The sequence below is a fragment of the Martes martes genome (genome assembly GCF_963455335.1).
Source record: "Martes martes genome assembly, chromosome: 15".
Taxonomy (NCBI): domain Eukaryota; kingdom Metazoa; phylum Chordata; class Mammalia; order Carnivora; family Mustelidae; genus Martes; species Martes martes.
Window position 1 is genome coordinate 44,850,053 of NC_137903.1, and position 17,125 is coordinate 44,867,177.

General features: G+C 42.6%; 1 protein-coding gene across 4 annotated transcripts in view; it reads left to right on the top strand.

Annotated features, from left to right (window-relative positions):
- The window catches only part of RASAL2 (RAS protein activator like 2), a 347,599-nt gene extending 330,679 nt beyond the window's left edge, over positions 1-16,920 (top strand). For all 4 annotated transcript variants that reach the window (XM_080825128.1, XM_080825129.1, XM_080825127.1 and 1 more), the window contains 4 exons: positions 7,078-7,212; positions 8,927-9,129; positions 10,360-10,447; positions 15,948-16,920. In XM_080825128.1, the coding sequence (XP_080681254.1) occupies positions 7,078-7,212; positions 8,927-9,129; positions 10,360-10,447; positions 15,948-16,112 (591 nt within the window). In that variant the 3' untranslated portion in view covers positions 16,113-16,920. The remainder of the gene's footprint in view (positions 1-7,077; positions 7,213-8,926; positions 9,130-10,359; positions 10,448-15,947) is intronic.
- The last annotated feature ends 205 nt before the right edge of the window (positions 16,921-17,125 follow it).

The window sequence follows — 17,125 nt, forward strand, 5'->3', positions numbered from 1 at the left end:
CAGACTTTTCTTCTTGACACATAAAAAGTCTTCCCAAGAATTTGATTACTCATGGCTTCCCTACGTATTACATTCTGAGGCACCAATATGTATTTTGCTTTTGGAAACTAATAACCTGAGGAGTCCATGTATATGTGTATGTATACATTTAATATCTTTCATCTAAAAAAGACTTTTCTCCTTTGTATTTACTGACCTTTTTTTGAAACCCAATCATACTTTATAAGTACTAGGAAGCTTTGTAATTGAAAGAGTTCTATGATATGTCCTTTTTTCAGCAAAACCACTGGTCAGAGGAGACTGCAATAAAACCCCAGTGTATCTTAATATATTTGGTTTTTTATAGGTAGGCATTTACTGATTTGGCTGCTTCTGCCTCCATTCTGCTCTGATCAGAGGCCTTGCCCTTAGTTTGATAGTTAATGTTTTAAAAAAAAATTAGTGCACTGACAGAATCCTGGGATGCAGAAGTAGAGGGAGAGATGAAAAGCATGACTAACTTAGGCTGATTCCCGAAGCCGACTTCCTGGGCAGAATCTCCCAGTCAGTCATTCTTTCTGGAGAAATTTCCGGAGAAGTCCCTTCAGTCTTAAATTTCTCATTTTGATTTTGTTTGTATTTGCCCAATTCATTTGATTTTTTTTTTAAGATTTATTAATTTATTTTAGAGAGAGCAAGCATGACCTGGGGGAGGGGCAGAGGGAAAGGGAGAATTCTTGAGCAGACTCCCTGCTGAGCCCAGAGTGCAACACAGGGCTCAGTCCGAGGACCATGAGACCGTGACCTGAGCCGAAACCAAGAGCTGGCCACTTAACCCATTGAGCCACTCAGGCCCTCCCCCAATTCATTTGATTTAATGAACATTTTCATTTAAAGAAAAGGAAAAAAGATTATCTACAATGAAAATGCTTATGCAGAGTGCCTGGGTGCCTCAGTTGGTTAAGCGACTGCCTTCAGCTCAGGTCATGATCCCAGAGTCCCGGGATCGAGTCCCGCATTGGGCTCCCAGCTCCATGGGGAGTCTGCTTCTCCCCCCTCTCATGCTCTCTCTTACTCTCTCTCTCCAATAAATAAACTCTTTAATTTAAAAAAAGAAAGAAAATGCTTAGGCATATCTATATCTTTCATATGTATGTCATATTATGTCATATAAGCTTAATTTGTCAGAAGGCAGTCATTTACACCTTATCATGATCATTTCCACATGTTTATGCTAGCTTCTAGTTGAGATCAACTATTTTTAGAGAAAGTGTTTATTGAGAGGAGAAAGGAGGGATAAGAAATTTTAGAGATGGAGTACGACATGGAAACAGACATCCACAGGGTGGGGGGGGGGGTGGTCGGGGGTGGCGGGTGGCTAAGTTGGCATGGGGTCCCTGAGGATGAGGATAAGGAATAGAGAAGAATATCAGATTGCCAGAGAGGGACAGGACAGAGGAAAGGGCCCTCCAACCTGCTTTTCCAAAAGCTGACTCAGGCCCAGTCCTAGACAGAAAAGAGGAATGCTAACCCATTCCTCTGTATCATGCAGTCCTCAGTTCCCAGGGCCTGTGACTCAGACTCATGGTTTATAAATATTACAAATTACATAGCCTTCTGTGTGACCATCTGGAACTGATTGTCATTTATAATATTTAGGTGTAGGAAAATGTAGCACCCATCACACAAGCAGTCAGTACATGTTTCTGTGGGTGAATAGAAGGCCTTCTGGATAGACTAGAGGCAAGAAATGCACACAGTCTCCAAACAACCCATTTAAAAATGTTTTGTGCTGCAAGCCATCGATGAATTGGGGTATTTCTGTATTACACTGGCATGAAGTGAGGCACAGACACGGTGAGATGGCCTAGCACAGCTTGAAATATTCATCTTTGTTTATGCCTTTGCTGGTAGTGCCACCTCATATCAGTTCCAGCATAAATCACTGTATTTTTATTGCTCAAGTTTCTGGTTTTTCTACATTGGCTTTTTCTATGCAGATGGTTTATTCTTTCAAACTTATGTTGTTATTTTTTATTCCTTGTCTTCTGGTTTCTTGCTTTTCTCACTCCCATGAAGCCTCTGAATTTCTATATAATCAGCACATTTTTGGCAAATTCCTTTACATATTGTAATTGCAAATTGTGTTGGGGAATTCGTCTCTCCCCAAAACTAGAGGTTTTCTTTGTGGGGATTGTTCTGTAGGCGTCTGTAATTATTGGTGGCTTTGTCCCATGCAAATTCCATCTGTATCTTAGCACAAAGGAGTGCCCATTGTTGGCGGCATTACTGGCTTCAGTCTTCATATACGTACTGAGTAGGAAGGAAATAAAATCCTAGTTGAAACAATCTACAGAGAAGAGGGATTTTGGGGGGTTTTTTTGGTTTGTTGTTGTTGTTTTCAGGAAATTGCCTTCGAATTTTTTTACCCTTTTCAGCGTTATTTGGATTTCCCCCCCTCATTTTCCTCTCCATTTTGTTTTTCATGCATCACATACTATCTGTGTACAGTAGATTGTATTTACAGTGTATGTGTTCAGATACAGCGTGTTATGTAACCTTAAAAATTCAAATTTGAAGAGGCTTTTAAAATAAAAAATTCAAATTTGACAGTCCTGTTAGAAGGATGCAGCTTTCATGTGTGTGTGGGTCGAGCCCTCTCCTAACCAGCCTCTTCCGGAACCCTCAGAGTTGACTTCCTTAGCCAGCCCTTTCTTTGGTGTTGACAGCAGAAGGGCTCTTCATTATGAGAACTGGACTGTTTCAGACTTCGGAGAAGCTGCAACCAACAAGCCTTATGTATATCTAGGAAATACTAGCAAGGAAGGGGAACTGGCCTGTTCTCCATTGTCCTTAGCATAGCCAGGCTATGACTGATGACAGGATCAGAGAAGCTGCTGTCTCAGCCCTTTTGCCCTAAAGCATTAGTATTTTTTCCAGAGAAACCCATACAGCTTTATCTCAAAGCAGAAATATCCCTCGTAGGAAATCCTACTGCTTTTCCTTCTGTCTTTTTTATCCTTCCTTTTCTTTAATGATCCACTGTTGAAAGCCAGTGGGTATAAATACTCTTCCTAAGGCTATAGCTAAGCAAAATGGGATTTGAAGCACTTGCCAACCTCTTTTCCCAATCTCTTTGACTATAAACTAGAGATAATAAATTTTGCTATCTATAATAATGCCTAAATAATAACTAATTAACTACTAACGATAAAAACTTGAGATAATGATTTTTTATTTTTTATTTATTGATTATTTTATAAACATATAATGTATTATTTGCCCCAGGGGTACAGGTCTGTTTGCTATCTTCTCCAGCTTGTAAGGAGGTGGAATAATTGTTAAAGAAAAGCCTTTGTTATACTTCCAAAGGATTAGAGGAAAAACACATAGTATCTTTCTCTTAGTAATATATTATACTTTAGTAATAAATTCTAAAGAGAACCAGAGTATTAATAAGTGAATAATATTTTATTGAGCATCTATTGTGCAATTACATTGCTACCATTCAAAAATAAACTGTATAGTATGGTGCCATGCATCAAGGATTGATGATCTAAATGGGAAATAAGATCAGCACATACAAAACCAATTTTTAAAAATATGGAAGGGGCAGTGTATAGTTTTCTAAATAAAGAAGCAGCAACAACAAAAAACTCACCTCTAACTATTTTTTATTTGTTCAGTATTGCTTTTCTGTTCTTTATGATGTTGTAAAGGTTTTACCATGAATACCAGGAATAGTTAATATTTTTTCAGCAGTTACTGGTCACCTACGATATGCCATGCAGAGTGCTTCGTTAAATTAGGAAGTGATGGAAAATCAGATTCAACCAATAAAATAGGAATAGACCCAAATGCCCAATTCCATCACACAATCTCTTAAAATTCATTGGACATTGTTAGCCCTTCTGAATATAGGGTAGCTACCACCATCACCAGTGGAATGAACCAACTCTTGTTTTTACAGCTTCTCACTTAACAGTCAAAGCCTAGATTGTGCTAAGGAGTCGTCATTGCTGTTTTAATATGCTTTTAGGGGCTGAGATCTCTCCTCAGTGTGTTCTTAGGAATATCTTTAGTGTGCAGTGCATATTTAGGCACTCAGTAAATAGCTACCCCCTGACAAATCACCGGGAAAGAAAGTCCATTCACACAGCATCTTGTTAACTACATAAAGCAAAAAGCTATTGAATTAGCTGCCTTGAAGTAATAAATTCCAAACAGTAAAGTTGTTATTAGTTTTAGTACCTGCTTTATCTCAAACCACTACTGAATAATACAAAATCCTGGTTTCACAGAAAAGCAGCTTTTCTGTGCCCAGGTGCTAAGATGATAAGATTATAAAATTTAAAAAGAGTTTGTCTCCTTTAAATATTGGCTTTCTATTAATTTTTTAAAACTCAGAACTACATTCTTTTGTCTTTCAGGTGTACATATATCAAATAAGAACCTAAAACTCTTGTAGAACTATTTTTCTCTGCCAATGCTGAATCAATTTATTGTGCTCTGCTTTTAGAACCCAGTAGGGGGAGAAGTGTGTGTGTGTGTGTGTGTGTGTGTGTGTGTGTGTGTGTGTGTGTGGCGCGGGACGGCGGAGGGGGAGTGATGTGTAAAGTATCCTGCTGTTTATAAAATGCTTTTACATGCTGACTCATTTGTTTCTCATAATAACTTCTGATGTGAATAATTATTACCTTCCTTTATAGATGATACTCTATCCTATAGACCAGTGTTTCTAAAGTTTGATACTCAAGATTATATACAAAAATAAATAAATAAAAAATAAAGTATATTCAAGATGCTTATTAATTAATCATGTAATTATTTTAACATGTATTAGAAAAATATATAACTATTGATATTAAAATATATTTATAAATATATAATATATATAACCTCAAACTCATGATTGTACTGATGTTATTACTTAGCATAAGGACTCAGGTAACAGGAAAAAGTTGTTTTAAAGAGATAATAAATAATATATCAGTGATGATGTGGTTATGACAAAAAATAATAAAGCAATACACAAATGAGTGAAGTATACAGCATACCTAGATACCAGAGTGGAGATAGAGGTAGACTTTTAAGAACTGAAGATCTTGACATTTAAGCCATGTCTACATGTTTCTTGACACAGTGGAGAAAAAGGAGGAACTTCTAGAAGTCCATTAACAATTGCTTATGTGTGCCTCGGGCATGATGCCACTTTTTATTGATACATATCTGTAATCTGCAAATCAGCCAAACCAGGTTCTGCTTCACACCCTTCTATGACTTGTGTACATGTATCTTGTAGAGTTTCTCCCAACCGGTATTTTTTATCTGGTCTTCCTAAATTGCAAAGTCATCAAAAAAAAAAAACAAAAAAAAACCCTTCTTTTAAAATGGCTATCTATAGAGAGTTTAACTGGATTCTATTTCAGAATGACATAAAGATAATCTTAAAGTAGATAGCTCTGCATGGGAGAGAAAATTCCCTCCAACTATGAGATTACACGGACTTGGTCCTCAAAATAGAAATCTACTTTAATTCTAAAAAGGCTAACTCGGGCGCGCCTGGGAGGCTCAGTTAGTGAAGCATCTGCCTTCAGCTCAGGTCATGATCCCAGGGTCCTGGGACCAAGCCCCACATCCCTTATCCCTCAGGCTCTCTGCTCAGCAGGGAGTCTGCTTCTCCCTCTCCTCCAGCGTGCCTCTCCCCCTGCTTGCACACTCTTGCTTGCACACTCTTGCTTGCGCTCAGGCTCTCTCTCTCTGTGTCTAATAAATAAATAAATATCTTTTGAAATAAATAAATAGGCTAACTCACATACAATGCTGTATTCTCTCCTCCTTTCTCACCCTCCCAACCTCCCTCGTTCTCTCTCTCTCTCTCACTCTCACAAGCACACCGGAGAAAAATAATTTGTTTTATATCTCTAGCATTATTTGTAGAGAAAGCTTGTTCTTGTTCAAGCTTGTTCTTGTTCTTGCTACTGGAAGCTTGTTCAGTAGTTTAATATAAATTGTAATATCCAATGCCAGTTTTCTAAACATAAATATGGTAACATGCAAGCTCTGTAGTTTCCAAAGGCCTGTCACATACATTATCTTACTCAGTACTACAACTCTCCATGAGATACCGGGATAGGTCATGTCATTTTGGGGGTGATATTCCTAATCAGTAGATTAAGAAAAGAGTATTGAAGAGATTAAGGGACAGTTTAAGTGGCAGACCTTTTTTTTTTTTTAAGATTTTATTTATTTGAGAGAGAGAGCACAAGTTGGGGGAGGAACAGAGGTAGAAGAGACTCCCCACTGAGCAGAGAGCCCAATGTGGGGCTCTATCCCAGGACTCAGAAATCATGACCTGAGCTAAAGTCAGACACTCAACCGACTGAGCCACCCAGGCACCCAGGGTTGCTACCTAAGGCCAGAATTTTTATCACTCTGTATGTCAGTATTGGGAAAGGACAATTTATCTGGCTATCCTAACTGGATGGAAATATCCCTTAAACTAATCCAATATCTATTGTTTTGATCCTGTATTCATCAAGAAACTGTGTGGTCTAAGATATAGACTTCTGAGTGGTCTTCATCCATCAAGAAGTCAGCACTCTGTAAAAATGAGCAATATCACTTATTTTTCTCTTTGTCTAAATGATTAATGTGAAAATTACAGACTTGGCTTTCTGATGAATGAATGGGTATCTTGTGAGGTTGTTTAGCATTAATCAGTTTGTTGGTTCCTGATCATCCCTGGGTTACACAGCCATTTCCTCAGCTGAGCAGTCAGCCATCAAGTCAGGCCTTTTCTCCCGTTCTTACCATCATTGAAATTTCATTGGTAATTGGACCATTGGACTAATGAATGATTTTAAGGCCTTGGCTTTCTTTTTCTGGAAGTAGTGCATAGGCATTTCTCTTCAGAATAGTGTGTTCTTATACAAGGAGATATTCTCATTCCTCACCCCCAGCCCTGTCTTTAATAAAATATTGCTTAGAACTGAGAATATTTATTAGATCACAGTTTTGTCCTCCAAGAATAGCTCCATTTGCGAAATGGAGCTAGTGAGCTGTTTGGGGAGATGCTAATATGTGTTTCTGATGCAGGTACAGTCACCTGTGGACTCTGCCACAATGTCCCCAGTAGAGAGGACAGCAGCCTGGGTGCTGAACAATGGGCAGTATGAAGAGGATGTGGAAGAGACTGAGCAAAATCAAGACGAATCCAAGCATGCTGAGAAGGTAGAACTAGCCTGCCTTTGTTAGCTTCCTGCCCCCACAGTGATAGGCCACCAGAAGGGTTGTCTAGCCAACAGCGTGATCTCTTTCCCTCCCCAGTTTCAACTCCATCTCTTATGTTAACCAGCACATACACATCTGTATATAACAAGTCAGTAGTGTCTCTGTGTGAAAATACGCAGAAAATGCCTGTCAGGCTGGGGTGGGAGGATTAATTTTCTTTCCATGTAGGTTACCTTGAGTTGGAGACATTCTGCTATTCATTTCTATTGAGGGGGAGTATTCAGTGTTTCTATAAACTGGTGGTTAGTCTTATGACCAAGGCCAGAATTATCTTTGGACTAGACTTCCTTTCCAGATCCTGTTTAATGATTTTTTTTTTTTTGCCTTTTTCCCTTCACTGGATAAAGAACTTCTAGCTCTATGTTGACTTTTAAACAGATATATATATATATATATATATATATATATATATATATCTGTTTTGTTTTAAAGAAAAGTTGACATGGAGAAAAAGGATTATCAAATAAGAGGCTTGACATCATGTATGGCATTCTCTCATTTAATTAACAACCACACAACTGGTCCTGCTTACTTATCAGCATGATCCTAAAATATGCTTACTGATGTGGTCTGCCTTCTTCAGTGGCCATGAAAATCGTCATCTTTGACCTTCTGGATAGGGAATGTAGTTTAGGATCATAATGTTGGGTGAGCAGAAGCTAACTGCCTGATTGTCAATTAAATGGGATATTCTGTGAAAATAGTTTGCATTTTACAAAGCACCGTACAGATTTATCATGAATTACTCATTAATTTAAATAGACCATATACAAGAAAGCTTATGCTTCTCACCTCACCTAGAAATGTGACATTCCAATGTACTCACACCCCAGCTACTGCACTGTCAGTACAAGAAAGGACCGGGACTCTAGAAAGCTTTCGTGAGGATTTATTATATAAAGCTTTAGTTTATATATATATTTATATAAAGCTTTAGTGAGAAAACAGACATACGTGTTCCATCCAACAGTACCCAATTGAGCCGATGAACCACATCATGAAAAGGGGCCAAGAGGCGGTATTCATGAGCCTGGGAGAATATGTGGGCCTTTTGCTTAGTGCTTGTGACCTGAATATTTTACACTTGTATAGTTGGGGAGAATGCAGCAATAGCTTACTTTGCCATCAGATTCTATCTATTGATTTAGTAGCGTAACATTATAGAAGTGTTGCTTATTCTCTAAAGGGCTGATTCTAGTAGAATGAAGGAATGAGAGTCTGATGAGCCAGGATGTGTCAGAGGTCCTCCAGTACAGGTGATGACACAGAAATCTTTTCCCTGGTAGACAACTGGCTTTTGGCTTACTTTAAGTGATTTGACAGGCTTCTGAGTACTTGATCTTTTTTTTTTCCCCTGCCCACATTTGATACAGATTGGATGTAGTTTGTAGCAACTGGTAGTTAATTTGGAAAGAGATACATAAATATATAGCTTGAAAATGCCAAGTTCAGATTAAAAATGTGATTTTAGGGGGAGGGAGGACAGAGCTCCTTTACCATTTATGGTTTCTGGTCATTTTTAAGAATATTAGCAGCACATGGAATGGCAGCTCAGACAGCATCTGACCACCGCGATTTCGAAAACCACCATAACTCCAGTCCCCCCCCCCCCCCACTCCCACTCCTTGTTTTTGATGCCTCTTTTCTGCCCTAGTACGAGCAAGAAATTACGAAGCTGAAGGAGCGCCTGCGAGTGTCCAGCCGGCGGCTGGAGGAGTATGAACGCCGCTTGCTGGTGCAGGAGCAGCAGATGCAGAAGCTGCTGCTGGAGTACAAGGCCAGGCTGGAGGACAGCGAGGAGCGCCTGCGCAGGCAGCAGGAGGAGAAGGACAGCCAGATGAAGAGCATCATCAGCAGGTCAGACCGCCCGCCGGCGGTGGGTGTGGGCCAGCTAAGGGCACGGGGAGATCGGAGGATGAGCCGAAGAATCCTGAAGTCGCGGCAGCCGAAGCCGCTTCAGCTCTGCATATGCTCTGTGGGACTCCCTACGGATGTGATGCAGGACCGTATCGCTTAACGTTTTCTAAATATGAGACTTCCCAGCCTTCTTTCGAAGACCCAAGTAGTCTTCCATCATAATAATTAGAAAAAATGGAAACATAGCGACTCACTTGCAAGGTCTTAGTATTTAACATCCAGGGGTCACTTAGGTCTTCGTGAGTCTAGAGACATAGAAGGGCAGCATCACTGGATATCTTTAGGGCCAGAGAACTAAGAGACAGAGAGTGCCAAGATGTCCAGAGAGTCTACTGGAGGGCTCAGTTGTTCCAGACACTTAAACAGCACCCGCCATGGGCCAGGCACTTTGTTAAGCACTTCAGAAATAGTGATTGGTTTGATCTGTTAATGAAGATGTGTTTAATGCCAACCTCTGAGGCAGGCATTGTTCTCATTTTACAAATAAAGAAACTGGCTCCAAATCCATGGAGTCACCTGCCCGAGGTCACTGAGTGGGGCAGCCAGGACTTGAAGCCAGAAAGTCAGGCTCCAGAGCCCAGGCTCATAACCACTGTGCTTCCCTCTTGTCAAATGCTACCGAAGGGTCAAGCAAAATGAAGACAGAAAAGGTTTGTTGTTTCAGAAACATGGAGGGAATTAGCAGTCTTTGAGCTGTTTCGTGGAGTCGAAAGTCCATGGGTTAAGATGCAGGTGGCGCCTGAGAGAGAAAGTAGGCCTACTAAGTGTAGCACACTCTGAGAAACTTAGCTTTGCAAGGAGAGAAGGGACAGCTTGTCACCAGGGAACTTGAGAGTAAGAAGGGGTTGTTTGTTTGCTTCTGGTTGGTTTGATAGTTTGCGATGAAATAAGCTCTGCCAGGGCGGGAGAAGGATCTGACAGAGGAGAGGGAGGAAATGATTTTGGGGACCCTGACCCAGAGGAGATGAAAATGTGTGGGATCCGGTCACTGGCCAAGAGGTCAGCCTTGGGTGTCTCCTTTCGAGGTGGGAGAGAAGAAAGTAAGCATGATTACGGACCTCTCATTGGAGAGGAGTGGAAATCTGAACTCTGCTGGGTTTGGGTATCTTGTCCCCTATGTCAGCTGGCTCTCTTTGACGTTCTCGATGTCTCCTTGCTGCCACGTTCTAGGCTTATGGCTGTGGAAGAGGAACTGAAGAAGGATCACGCTGAGATGCAAGCAGTTATTGATGCAAAGCAAAAAATAATTGATGCACAGGTGAGCAGGCCTTGAATCTAGTAGGAAGCACTTGTTTGTAATGACTGGTAAATTTCCCAACTTCCAGCGCTTTGGAAATGCCAAGGCATGTACTGCAAAAATGGGTCATTGGAAAGTTCTCAGCATTACCTTTTGAAGATTAAAAGAGTTTCTGTGTGACCTGCATTACTTTTCCTTTCTTTGACTGGTGACAAGTCTGTTAACCCAGCAAAGTATTAGCGTGCTTAGGGCAGTTGCTTGACAAATCTTAACCTACTGCATGATGGGGTTTCCTTCTTTCCTCATGGAAAGGAGGGCATTCTCTAAGGGGGTGACTGTGAGAAGCACACCGCATGTGTCTGGCTTGTGACCTCCACTGACCATCGCTTGGCTGTGATGTTCACGGTCTTGTTAGTCACGTCCACTGTGCCATCGACCTCGAGCCCCACATACGAGTGGAACTGGAGGGGAAAGACAGGGCTGTGGCAGGTACCTTTCCTTGCAGATCTTCTGGTGCAGGGTTTGGCAGTGATGCTTGGGACTTGCTTGGCTGCCCTCCTTTGTCGGCGCTGTGCTTAGAGAGCCTCTTAGTCTTGATGAAATCAGAACCTGGGCCTCTGCTCACTCTAGCTTATACCCACAGCACTAATGGCGCGATGACTGCCAAGAACACCTTACAGCGCACATCAGTGATGCGAGCCAAATCCAGGAGGCAGGAAACATTGCTGATTTGGTTTCATTTTATCATTGTTAGATATGGTTATATTACTTAGAGTGAAACAAAGAACGAAAGGCAGGTGCAGTTTTGATAGTGGCTGCTCTAGCCTCCGAATATATCCCCTTCCTGGAGACGGCCAACCCATGTGGGTTTACATGTGTCACCCTCAAGACCTTATCATATCCCCAAGCTATGGAATAACAATGGGAGCAAGGACTTTATGTTCTACTCTCTTCTCTGCATAGGGGACCATCCATGTCGGAGCCCCCAGGACTATTAAGCATGCACTTAACACCTGCGGTCTGGTTTCCTGACAGGGTTTAATGGGGGATGGGATTTATCTTTCAAAGGAGTTGGGAGGGAAGCTGAAGTCAGAGCCATGGAAGGAGGCTTCCTGGGTCCCATGTTCCACAGATACCCCCAGCCTGTAGGCCAGTGTGGGCTGTGACGCTCTCATCGGCGTAGCTCCTAGAATACTTGGGACTCTGTAGTTTCTGGATATTTGGACCTCATAAGAATCAGAAGAAAGGTTTGCTGTAATTATCTGACTTGGTCCTTTTTTTAAACCTTTCTGGGTGTCCCCAAAGTGGGTGAGGGAGGGTTGGTGGAGACAAGGCCATCCTGCCATACATACTATAAAAATTCATCCCAGAACCTTCAGAGAAACAACCTGAATACAGAAAGGGATTAAGTCAGAAAAACCAATGTTAGTAAGTTTTCACTTATGGATATTCAGTGTGACAAAATAATGCAGGAAGAGTCCTATTGATAATCACACCAGGAGAGATTTTGGTTCTGATGAGATAAAACAGACCATTTTCATAATTCCAGCTGGTTGAAAACTAAGCCAGTCTTAAGCAGAGGAAGCTTGGGTGTGTCACAGCCGTGGCTCTATGCACAGAGCATTTTCCTCTTCCGGTCGCCTGTCAGCACATCCTCATGAGCTTCTGACAATTTCTCCCCACTCCCATCCCCTGTCTTGACATCGGGGGCAAGATGACTGGGTGTGAAACAGGATTCAGGCGTGGACAGTGAACACAAGAAGGGAGCAGGATTAATCAGGCCTCAAAAGCTCTGGATAGTACGGACTTTCTCTCAGTAAACCAGTAAACAACAACGTTATTGTTCAGGGACGGGTGAACTGTGATCCTCAGAGCATTAGTCAGCGTCCACTTGTGGTCTGGCTAAACTAGATATTTTGGGTCCATACCTCAAGGCAGTGGTTTTCAAATGCTCTGATTACATGGACTATTTTGGTCAAACCAATGGGACCTTCTATAGATGACGTTCCAACTGCTCATACTGAGCACCACCAGCAAGGACCACTTCCAGCTCATGGATGAAAGCACACCGAGGTTGGCTAAATATAGTAAATCACTTTGTCAAACACAGGCATTACTGTACAGTAAGCCCACCATGGATCCCTGAAGAATACTTGGAGAATTCACTGGACCACATTTTGAAAAACAGTGTCCCGTATATAGCACAGATCATAAACACTAAAACAAATTTAAAAAAATGATAACCTCCAATTCTAGCTGTTGTCTTACTGATACATTAAAATCTTATTATAGCAAAAGACTTCGAACATCTTTGGGCAACTTTTGTAATGAATGACCTTCTATATCAGACCCTCTCCTCTGTCAGGATAAATCTTACATCATGAGTGTCTGATGGAGCAGAGCAGCCCTTCAGCATCATTTACTAGAACGCACACATGTTCAGGGTGAAGCCTTCCCAGTGAAGTAGCCCATACTTTTAGGTCCCCGCCATCTTCCTTGGTGCCATTGGTAGTGGAAAATATTTCTGAAGTGAATAGGGTTGCCTTCCTTATATTCAGGCTGAGCCCAGCATTTCCCAAAGCACTAAAGGCCTGGCGCCCAGTGAACTGATTTTCATCTGCATCAGCAGCCCTGCTCCCCTCTGGGCAAGGCTTGTCGCTGAGGCCAGCCTGTCCTTCTCCTGGAGTTTATGCCATGAGGCCTGGCCTGGGCCAGCCGCCTTCTAACTGGCCCTGCAGGGAGGTGAGCGTTCCACTGGCCAGGACAGAACCAGCTGTCTTAGACCTTGTAGACCACGGGGATCCTGGTGATGGAACTAAGGGGACCATTTCTGAAGCATCAGACCAGGGACTGTGCCACTTTCACCCCCCAGGATCCCTCCATGTGACTCAGATGGAGAACAGAGAAGGGCTTCCTCCTCTGAGAAGCAAGCAGCTGCCTAGTTACTGTTGCAAGTGACATCTCCGCTGTGTTAAATTACAGGTCATAAATGGAGATGAGATTATTCAAACAGGCAAGTAAACCCGGTCCGTTCTCTAGCTGAGCAGTTCCCAGCCCTGGCCCAGGACACTGGCCTCCTACACATTCCAGCTCCTGCACTCCCCACACTGGAAATCCTTCCTGTCAGGTGTGGATTGCTTTGCCTTCCAACCCAGGCGGAATCAAAATGTCAGAGCATCTTCTGCCAACTGAACTTGACTTTCAAAAGTCCCTGTTTGATTATTTTTCTTTCACTTTTTGTTTTATTTTGAGACGTTGGCAGTGGGGGGAATTACAAAAGGGGATTTGTCCACTTGGAAACTTCTGGCTGTTCAGCCGGGGGGTTATTCGGCTTCAGCTGGAACTCTCATAGGAAATAAATAATTGCAATCATTCTTTGCCTCTTTTTTTGACCCTTTAAGAGTCAAATAATTTTTTTTACGAATGCCTTAAAAAATTCTGGGGGCGGGGGGGTAAACCTGAAGAATCTTACTTTCCTTCATATTGGGGCCTTATAATTTATCCTAATCCTGAAATTTCTTTTTAAATCATTTCAGGATATTACCAGTTATTCTGTTCAGAGGCCATTCTTTTTCTTTTTTTTTTTTTTTCCTTAAGATTTTATTTATTTGACAGAGAGAACACAAGTAGACAGGGAGGCAGGCAGACGAAGAGGGGGAAGCAGGCCCCCTGCTGAGCAGAGAGCCCGATGCAGGGCTCGATCCCAGAACCCTGAAATCATGACCTGAGCCGAAGGCAGAGGCTTAACCCACTGAGCCACCCAGGTACCCCCAGAGGCCATTTTTAACCAGAAGGGGAAATGTTGTATTTGGCCTCCCACTTCTTGTTTCCTGGTAACCACTGGCCAGTCCTTACCTACTTGCTTTTTAAAGATCTAGACTTGTTATCCCAATAAACTCCATTAGCTATGATTTTTTTAATTACATTTTTTTAAGCCTCACAGATCTTTCTTTCACTGAGTTTTGCATACCCCTAACATGAGCTACCCTCCCAAAATAAAAAGCATCTTATACTAGATGAATGCTTACCTAATAATGCTGACTTTATGTATCTTACTACTAAAGACCTCCATCAGAGAAAAGGAGGACATTTTTTAATGCTAGGAATGGGGTTTTTTTTCATACTTTTGAAACCCCTAGCCCGGCTGCCCTGCCCCACCCCCAGAGTAGGAGATTAAAGGGGAACATTACTTGATGCTGTTGTCCATATGCTTTTGCCTCCACCATTCCCCAGGGCAGTGGAGGGCAGTGGTCCTCCCTCCTGGCAGCTCAGTGCTGGAAGCACCCTGACATGGCCCTGGGGAGCTGCTGCCCGCTAGCAAGGAGCAGCATCCAAACCTTAGCCCTTCCTGTCCTCTCTGCACCTTGCCGTGACCCACCTTACCACACTTTTCCTGGGGTAAAGTCAGACACTCCAGAGGAGGAAAGCTCCTTTTGGCTTTGGGGTTGTTCCTCATGTTTTTTCTTGTTAATTTCATGGACCCTTCTCAGCATAAGCCTCTTTTCTGAAAAGTGACAACTTTATGTTGGAAAGGTTCTGGAATGATCTCCCTACCTGCTGAAACGAAGATTAGGGTTTCTCTCCTAATCTTTGTGAGACTGATAATATTTTGATGGGCTGATTTTTTTTTCCTTATACTTAGATGAGCCTACTTTCCTTTAGATTGCCATATTTTGGTTGGGGGGTTGGCCCTTTTTCCTCTTGGGTTTTTTTTTTTTTTCGTGCATGTGTATTCAACAATGTTTGGTTCCAAAAAATGGTCCTAAAGCATTTTTCCCCCCAGAGACTCAAAAGTAAAATGAAAGCAATCTCCTTATTGGGTAGCTTTCCTGGAGTAACTCTGAGCTGGAATGAGTCGAGGAGCTTGTGTTCTCTGTTTGTTTCCATGTGTTATGTTCATGGCGCCCCCCTTCGGCCACATCTCCCTTCCCATATTCAAATGACCCCTTGGTCTGAGCTTCTGGCTGCTTTTCCCCCCTTGCTGTTGCATCCTCACTTTGTTGGTGACTAGAAACTGCCACCATGTATTGTTGTAATTTTGAGCACAGTGTGAATTCTCTTCAAATGTGACTGATGGGCCCTCTTGAGGGGCCAAGAACCCATAGAGCACATGCACTTCTCCTCTGTGAAATGAAACCTCTGGTGCTTCTTTCTTTGCCACCTAATGTCTATGTTTTAATTTTGACCCAAAGCACTTAATCCCATAAGGCAGCTTGACACCCCTGTTGCACAGTCAGAAGTAATACCTGGTGTCTTGTTCACATCATCCTCGCGTCCCAGGGGGTTATCAATAACCAGTCCTGCTGTGCTGCAAGGAAAAAAGAGAAAAGAAACAGACCCACTGGGCTCAGGGAAGCCGAACCTGAGTAGGGTGCAGAAAGAGGCAGAGACGTTCCATTTGTCTGGGAAGCATCATGTGTACCGCTGTTTGGTAGAAAGCACTAGAACAGTCCTTCAGCAGAGCATTGCCATGGGGTTTCCTGCATGTGGCCCGAATAAAGCCCCGATTGGTGTGTTGCAGGAAAAGCGGATCGTGTCGCTGGATTCGGCCAATACCCGACTGATGAGCGCGCTGACGCAGGTGAAGGAGCGCTACAGCATGCAGGTCCGCAATGGCCTCTCCCCCACCAACCCCACCAAGCTTTCCATCACGGAGAATGGTGAATTCAAAAACAGCAGCTGCTGACGGCCTTGGTGAACACACAGACTGTGGGAGGAGACAGAAGGAAATGTCCCAGCTCTCCTGGCCCCAGCCCTCTCCCCGACCCCCCAGGTTTACAGAATGTTGCTACTTCTGAGCAGTAGAGTGGCGAGACACTCTCGAATGAAGAAAGGAACCTTGTCTTTCAGGGCATAAGGCTGAGACTTCCAAGGTCGATGCTTTTCCCCCATGTCTCTATGTACATAGGGAACTTAGTTCTGGGCCATGTACAGAAAATACCACTGTAATATACCAAAAGGAAGTGAATAATGTAGAATACCTTTTTAATTATTACTATTTTTATTATTGTTTTCCTCTTGTTGAAAGCACTGCGGTTGTTAGAGGAGGAAAAAGTAGGAACGAGGTGTGAGTGAGCGATGAGCCCGCGGGCTTGGTAGGTAGAGACCAAGTGTCTATCGGATAGAAGCACGTGGAGTGCAATAGGACATCATCAGAATGAATTTTTCAGGGATTCATCTGCCAGTCTAAAACCCCACTCTGGCCCCCTTGTCCTATAGGAGAACATACAAATACCAAGAACCAACCAAAACAATTGATCCCACTGATCAACCAAGACTGGTTCTGGATGGACAGCTAATCCGATTTGGGGATACACTGTTTCAGAAGACACAGATAAGAGCTGTTGCATCAAAACTGGACTTTAGGAGTGGTTTCCATCGAACTCCTGTTGATGTCTATTTCCTTCTGTCTACAGCAGATGGGAATTTTCCATTTTAGATAGGGGGCTTTTTTTAACCCCAGTTGTAATAAAGGGTGTTCTTTTTCCTCTTTAGAGTTTACAGAACTATAAATATTTGTGTCTCTGCATACCATGTTCATCTTCACACACCCACTGCCCTTTCCTCCCCCACAGTGGGAGCAGTCTTCACCAACAGGGTTCACTCTCCCCTGGAGAGGTTGTTCAAATATGCTGTCCATAAGCCATCCAAAATAAACACCCTTTCTTCCACACAGAAAAGGGCTAACCCTACCATAGC